Source organism: Acyrthosiphon pisum, chromosome A1 (assembly GCF_005508785.2).
Source record: "Acyrthosiphon pisum isolate AL4f chromosome A1, pea_aphid_22Mar2018_4r6ur, whole genome shotgun sequence".
Taxonomy (NCBI): Eukaryota; Metazoa; Arthropoda; class Insecta; order Hemiptera; family Aphididae; genus Acyrthosiphon; species Acyrthosiphon pisum.
Genome location: NC_042494.1, coordinates 142,695,962 through 142,704,417, shown reverse-complemented (window position 1 = coordinate 142,704,417; position 8,456 = coordinate 142,695,962). Strand labels below are relative to the sequence as shown.

Genomic DNA, 8,456 nt, shown 5'->3' with positions numbered 1-8,456 from the left:
GTTATCACAGTGGTATGGGACCTTAACTGTTACTAGCGCGAATAGTGGTTTAATTTTAAACTATTGACTATCTACCATGGATCCATTGAGGCAAATTTAAAAATACTAAAAATAAATGGAATACAAGTAATAATAACATAAAATTGTAAATAAACACATTTGAATGTTAAGTTAAACTATTGAAACAACTTGTTTAACTTATGAATTAAAAAATGAAAGTAAAAAGTGTTCGGTTGAAGAGTGTGTAAGTACAAAACGCACACCAAACATTTCTTTTTTTGCTCCACCAAAAGCACTATATTCACAATGGAAAGAAGCTATAAGCAATGCAAATTGTAATGAAACATTGGTGAAATTTGTATGTGCTGATCATTTTTTACCCGAAGATATAATTTCTAATTATTCAGTTCCACAGGATATTGCTGCAGTTTGTATTTAATTAAATGCTTAATTTATTTATATAGGGTAACAATTATATCTTAGATTTACTATTTGTTTAAAACTAATGTACCTACAGGATGTTGGATGTAGGATAAAATGCGGCCTGAAAAAAGGAACTATTCCAACTATTTTTAATTTAAAAAACAAAACTATAAGAGGAGGTAAGAGATTATTGTTAGACCACAATTATGCCAAATTGTATGACCAAAGATCATGCCGTAAGGAATTATTTGAAGAAAATGTACGTACAGCATATTATAAAATATAGGTGCCTGTAAATTTTAAGTTACAGATTATCAAATTAAAAAAAATAATCTAATAATTTGCATATACTTTTGTATTAATATATTAAATACTTGTGTACAAATTACTGTGTATATCACTGATTTTTAATTATTATGATCATAATTTAAAAGGAACCTAAAGCAATAATTCAACCACAAAATGTGTTACTAAATGAATTTGACTTGGATGGAGAGCTGCCCAATAAATGCATAAAAATATCTAAAGTAATATCTTTATTACTAACTTGGTTTTAATAAGATGTTTAAATCATAATTTAAATTAATTTTAAAAAATATCAATATTAATTATTAGGTGGACAATGATGAATTATTGTCATTTGAAGCTCTTTTAATCAATTTTAAAAGAGTTAACTTACCTAAAGGATGGACTACATATTCAAATAATAGAGAAATAGTATTTTATAAATCAAATTTTATTGATGGTCAATTAAAAATTGAAAAGCAATTAGTATTTAAAAATACTTTGGAAATTTGTTTTTACGTGTACCAATTATTTGTTGATATTGATCAACAGAGCACTAAACTTGAATTTCCAGTAAATTTAAGAGATATATCAAGGTTTATTAATATAATTGACTACAAACAAATTTGTAGAGGTGGTCCAAACTTAATTAATTTTCCTGGTAGGTACCCAACGGATTTCATCTATCACACAATTAAAATAATAAAATATATCTCATTCTGTTTGATTATATACCATTAAGGGATTTCTGTACGAACTGCAGTATTGGAAAACAATACACTATGGCGTCATATAAAATGTCCAATTATAATGGATAATATGAAAAAAAGGTGTCAATCCTGTGATTCTTTGATTTGGTATTTCCACAAACGTAAATCAAGATTATCTAGAATGGAGAGTCAGAAACCTTATATCGGAGGAACACTTACACCAAGAAGGCGTAGAGCTTTTAAAATAATTTTGAAGGATAGAAAAATATTGAAAAAAACCAATATTAGGTAACAGTTTAATATTTTAAATTATAAATGTTATGTTTACATAGGTACATTAATTAAGTAAATTGAATTAAATTATACTAAACACATTAAAAAGTGTAGGTACAGACTACAAGTAGTTAAAGAAATTATTGCAACTAAGTTATTACTAATTAGGTAATTTATTCTATAATATATATCTACATTTTAAATGTATCCTTAGACTGAGAACTATCATTGGCAAATTAAACTTTGATTTGGAAAAAGTGCAACAGAAAACCAAAATTTTATCTGATGCATCTATAAATGAGATAATGAGTTCAAAAAATCTAAGTGCTCCTCAATCAGTTTTAATTCAAGAAATAATTAAAGCTAGTAAAAATCCAAATAAAAAAAATAGACGATACTCTGAAGATTGGATTCTTTTATGTATTTTGTTAAAAATCCGGTAGGTTCAGAATATAATGTTTCTGAAATAAAATTATCCTAAAATAAATTAACCTTTTCTATAGCTCATCATCAACTTATGTTTTTCTAAGAGAACAAGACATCTTACCTTTACCTTGTCCTCGCCCAATAAGAAAGTATTTGTCACTAGTCAAAACAAAATGTGGTTTCGATGAACAATTTTTCAAAATATAAAAAAAAAAAATTATAATGCTAAGAGAAGAGCAAAGGCGTGGTTTATTAGTATTTGATGAGATATTTCTACGTGAAAGCTTAAGTGTAGATTCTCAAAATTTGACGTATACCGGTTTGGAAGATTTTGGTGGTGAAGTGCCTACAACAGGGTTAAAAGCCAACCATGGATTGGTATTTTTATTTCAAAGTTTTGCTGCTAATTTCACACAGCCTATTGCTGTGTTTGCATCAAGAGGTCCTGTTAAAGGTATATAATTATTATAAATAAAAGGAATATCTATGTTGTGTTAATTTGTTGTTGCATTTATGTTTTATTTATTATATATTTTTATTTATCTACCTGCTAGTGGTGCATGTTAAATGTTTGTGTTTTAGAAATAATTAAAATATATAATATTAATTAAAATAATATATTAATTAATAGATATTAATTTTAATACATATTCAATTATTTTAAATTCCAACTATCTTAGGTATAGTGCTTGCTCAATTAATCATCAAAGCCATATGTTTATTAGAAAACGCTGGCGCAAAAGTAGATGATATTGTGTCTGATGCTGCTGCAAGTAACAGAAAACTATGGACTGAACTGGGAATCAGTGGAAGTAAAGATAAAATTAATAACAAATTTGACCATCCTTTAGATAACAAGAGACAAATTTTTATGTTTTCTGATGCACCACACCTTATTAAAAATGTTAGAAATAGACTACATAACAAAAAAAGTTTACGGGCAAGTACCTATTAAATAATTAAAAGTAGTTATTAAAATATTTATAAGTAAAAATTATTGAATCAAATTATAAATTTATGAACTTACATTAATATAGGTATCATCAGAAAAATCTTACATCAGATGGAGTCATTATATTGATGTATTCAATTGTGATACTGCAAGAAGTTCAAATGCTCCAACAAGAGTTGTTCCCAAAATAACTGAAAGGCATTTAACTGTAGACAGTTTTAGTAAAATGAATGTACGGTTAGCGACTCAGGTTACTATATTTCAACATTTTATACTGCAATATAATAATAGGTATCTAATTTAATGTTTAAATTAACCATATATTGTTCATTTATTCTTAGATTTTAAGTAACTCTATGGCAAAGGGTATTGAGTTTTACAGGACATATGCCAAAATAGATAGTCTAAAAAATAGTTATGAAACTCAAAAATGCATAGATCGTTTTAATAGTTTATTTGATGTTTTAAACCGAAAATACCCTGCAGAAGGCATAAAACAAAATAGTAAAGATTTTGAGGTAGGTACTATTTGATTAACTTAAAAAATGTTCAAATTGAAATTATTTATTTATTAATTAGGTTTTAGAAGATACTCTAATTTGGTTAAATGAATGGGAAAATCAAATTACTAATCAATCTATAACAAAAGAAGAATTTTTAAGCCAATCAACTGCAGACGGGTTAAGGGTTACTATTCAATCTACAATAGAGTTATCTAGGTTTCTGTTGGAACAATGCCAATTTAAATATGTTTTGTCATCCAAGTTCAATCAAGATAAATTAGAAGTAACAATAAAAAATAAAAAATAATAATATAATACTAGTAAGTTACTAGGTACCTAATTAATGTATTTTTTTTTTTTTTAACAAGCAATTTTTTGGTATTGCTAGACAAGTAAGTGGACCAAATGATCATCCCTGTTCATCAACATTTTTGCAAATATACAAGACCCTATCTGTATACTCTATTTTGAAGCCACCAAAAACAGGGAATTGCAAAATTTTGGACAGTGGTACACCAAAAATAACTATTGATGACTTAAAAAATATCTTCAATAATGATACAACAGAGCGTACTAATAAAATTAATCTATTGAAACAAAAATTGGACATGCTGGTTGCACAAGAAACCGAAATTGATATTGTGTTTGATACAAGTATACACAGTTACTTTAAAGCTGAAACTAAAGACTGCGTTATTTATTACATTTGTGGATACATAACTAAAAATTACACCAAGCGCATTACTTGTGAACTTTGCAGAAAAGCATTAATTGGTACCTTTTAACATAGTATTATTAATTAAAACTATACAACATTAAATTTAAAAATGTGTTACTAATTATAGGTAATAGGTATATTTATAATTATAAGATATTATATAAGTAAATTATTTTCCTAGGTCCAAAAATTTATTCAGATAAACCAGAAGCTACATTGGTTAATCTAAAAACCAAAGGCGGTTTGATCCACCCAAATAAATTTGTTTTTAAAATATTGTCAGCCGTTGAAGACTCATTTTCAAAGTTTTGTGACAGTAATGATGTCTTTGAGCTCACTTTGAATAATTTCTTTGAAGAATATGGTCCAATCAAATTTCCATGTCCAGATCACAAAACTGAAGTATTAAAGTTAATTTTATCTGATTACATTATAATGAGAATGCGTCAGTACACACTTGTAATGAATAAAAATCAAAACAAAAATAATGCTGAAAAGAAAAAAACATTCAAAACTAGTTAATAAATAACTCTAATAAAAATAATAATTTATTATATATAAAAGTTATGTATTTATGTATTTTATTTGTTACCTACTTCTGACTTCTTACTTGTGTAAATACATTTTGTCTAGTCTGTACTTCTGTAGCACACTGGCACAGATAACTAAGAAGATATATCTTTAATCGTGCTAAGAAGTAAGAATTAAGAATTTAGTCATGGGCTATAGCCTTATAGGTATAAAAATAGAAGATAATATAATTTAAATATAATTTACTTATTGGTTTGTTGTCAGTGGTTTAAAATTAAACCACCATGTGCGCTAGTAACAGTTGAGCTCCCATAACAAGTGTTAACACCAGACATTTGAGATCCACCGAAATTGTTTGGATTGTTTGGAAATATATTATTATCAATAAAGTATTCTTTAATCAGTGTCTTAAAAATATAAATAATAAGTAATAAGTATTTAAATATTTAATATATAAGTAATTAATAAGTGTTGACAATTTGAAAATATTTATATTAATGGTGCCGGCTGTTGAGTTTAATATTTTATGTAATTTTATGTATCAACTTCATAAATTATTGAGTATCTGTGTTTTATAATGGTAAAAATAACGTTTTGTAAAAGCTGGTCATTCCTGAAAACATTTACAAGAAACCACAGTTCAAAAGAATGGCTATTACGACAAAAAACTGATCCATATGTAGAAAAAGCCAAAATAAAAAGCTATAGGTATTTTAGATGAAATATATTTATTTATGTTTTAACCGTGTAATGTATTAAATTACAAATAATAAATTAATGTAATTATCATTAACATAATGCTGAACCAAAAGAATATAATGTGTTATACATTTTCAATACAGGTGTCGAAGTGCATTCAAACTATTGCAAATGGATGATAGATTTTCTATATTGAAACCAGGCCTATGTGTAATTGATATTGGTGCAGCTCCGGGTAGCTGGTCACAAGTAGCTGCATCTAGAATTAATTCAAATGCTACTAGTAAGTTATGTTTTTAAGAAAATAGAAATTTATTGTTTACCTACCATCATTGTTCTGCTCAGCTACCATTTATAATATGTATACAAGTACAGCATCTGTTCAATAATCTATCTACATAATGAAAAATTAATTGTTCAACCACATCAATGTTCAAATTGGTGTTTAAGTTGAATTTTGGATTATAATTTGGAAATATATGTATATATTTTTATCAAATCAAGAATCGATTATCATCTTGATGTTGATATTTGAATAAGTCAGTAGCTCTGCATGATTTAATGCCATACTTGTTTTTAACACGTTTCCAAATAACTTTGATGGTTAGTGTTTCAGTCCCGTTTCCTGCAATCTTATTTATGCGTAGTTCTCGTTCCCTTAAAAACTGAGCACATACATCTTTATTTCCAAGGATGTGCCAGTAAAAATAACTTATGGTTAAATAACTCATTTTAAATTTTAAAAACAACACCAACTGACTTGTTATATGTTAGAATATCAATTATCAACTAAATTAGTATTTGTTTCACATTCCTAAAAAAAAATATTAGTAGTATGACATACATTGGTAGATAAGGTTCTTTCTGTAGATAGCTGCATACTAAACAACAAAATATGTAGTAGATAGCATATTAAACAATCGTCAAATGTTGTAGTTATTTTAAGAATAAAAATGAGATAAATAATTCTCCTTTAAAATGTGCTTTTGTCATTTTTACTATCACTAATATACAATTTGTTTAATTAAACCGACATATACTTTTTGTTTATCTAATTAGATAGTGAAATTCCAACTGGCTTACTGATTGGTATTGATCTTCAACAAATGTATCCAATAGAAGGAGTAACATTATTAGGAAATTCTGATTTCACATCTCCTAAAACTTGGCAAAAGATAAAAGAATTATTAAATAACCGTCCTATAGATGTTGTTTTAAGTGATATGGCACCTAACGCTTCAGGAGTGAAACATTTAGACCATGATTTAATCATAAAATTAGCGTATTCAGTAGTTAAGTAAGTAATTGTAATAATTACAATAATAACAAAAAATATGAAATAAACCATTTATATTTTACAGATTTGCTGTTTTAAACTCAAATGTTGGTGCAACATGTTTAATTAAAATACTGGACGGTAATCAAAATGCAAAGATTGAAAATACTTTGATAAAATTTTATTCAAATGTCAAATTTGTAAAACCTGAAGCTAGTCGATCAGATTCAGCTGAAAAATATCTACTTGCCCGTGGGTTTAAAGGACTTAAACAAAGTTAATTTCAATATTGTTATAAATGTGTAAATAATATAATATAATAGTTATGTATTTATTTATGTAATGTATTTCCTTAAAAAAAAATGTTTTATAATACATTTTTTAAAAGGTGCACCCCATGCATATGTTGCTCCGTATTACAAACTTAAAATATAAATAATTTGAGTTCAGCATATTCAATTTTGCGATGTAGTTTAGATATTAGTGTGAATCACAAATTCAGATATACTTTTATTAGATATTTTTATATATCTTAATTTGTGGTATGAATTGACTAATTATCAAATCTAAAGGAAACAACATTATCTGTGATCAAGCCCGGGTTAAGGGGGGCCTTAATAGTTAGAATTTATTTAGGGGCCTCTAATTTGTCCATTAATTTTTTCGTTATATGCTATGTAACACTAAATAAATCGATGATTATAATTTATAAATTAAGTGATACATTATTCATTATTTATTGCTATATGCCTACATACCTAATATCTATATATTATATTTATTATATCAGGTACATAATATCATTGATTATACATAGTAATAAAGTAATAAATTATTTGGAATAATACACAATTTCTTTTAAAAAATACTAATTTTTGCCAACTTTTTTCTACTTTTTTAATTGGATAAAAATAATTTGCGCATTTCTAGTTCAATTGCGTATATCGGAGTGTTGATAGGAAAATTAAATAGCTTTAAAATTAAATAGGCGGGTAAGTGGATGTCGCTCTGCTGTACAGTAGGTTACGAGTGGGTCACTGTATAATGGATAGTATTAAATTTGAATTCAATGATATAATATCACTGTATAAGAAAAACGATTCTGAGCGGAGACGGTTTGTCAGTCTAGGTATTAGACATACCTATTATATAGATATACTTATCTATAGTATTAAAAAAAAATTGACCTATAATAGGTATCAATAATAAATTCCAAATTAATCAAATCACAATATCCATTAGGTAACGCGTTATACATCAACAACAAACCGTGGTACTATCATAGAAATATAATAGTATACTTTAGAAGTTTCAAGTACCCACAAATAATATTATACAATCATTACAATCACAACAAAATAACTAAAATAATTATTCCAGGTTTTTTAATATGTAATTTCGTCCAAATTTGAACTTAAAATGACTATAAAAATGAACTGTGCTTATGTATTTCAGATTTCTTAGAATTTTTGGCAACAGAATTAAATATTTACGTGGAATCTTGTTTTAAATTTTCAATCCTTAGATATAAAAGTTGAACATTTTATAAATTTTTAACTACAAAATAATTATTCAATTTTAAATTTGATAAATTTTGTCAAAATTTCAACTTCAAATGCTTATAAAAAATAATTGTGCCTATGTATTTTTAATATTTTTC

The 8,456-nt window shown here is 26.3% G+C and overlaps 1 protein-coding gene across 1 annotated transcript; it reads left to right on the top strand.

Moving 5' to 3' along the window:
* Nucleotides 1–5,228: 5,228 nt before the first annotated feature.
* Nucleotides 5,229–7,235, top strand: LOC100161317 (rRNA methyltransferase 2, mitochondrial). The gene is made up of 4 exons (XM_001950109.5): nucleotides 5,229–5,529; nucleotides 5,664–5,803; nucleotides 6,580–6,817; nucleotides 6,882–7,235. Exons 1-4 carry the CDS (start codon nucleotides 5,399–5,401, stop codon nucleotides 7,075–7,077), a joined length of 705 nt encoding a protein of 234 aa, XP_001950144.2. The 5' UTR covers nucleotides 5,229–5,398; the 3' UTR covers nucleotides 7,078–7,235.
* Nucleotides 7,236–8,456: the final 1,221 nt, after the last annotated feature.

Coding starts and splice junctions, on each gene's coding strand:
- LOC100161317 (XM_001950109.5), top strand. CDS start 5,399: ATGGTAAAAATAACGTTTTGTAAAAGCTGGTCATTCCTGAAAACATTT. Junction 5,530..5,663: donor GCCAAAATAAAAAGCTATAG/GTATTTTAGATG, acceptor TTTTCAATACAG/GTGTCGAAGTGCATTCAAAC. Junction 6,818..6,881: donor TTAGCGTATTCAGTAGTTAA/GTAAGTAATTGT, acceptor TATATTTTACAG/ATTTGCTGTTTTAAACTCAA.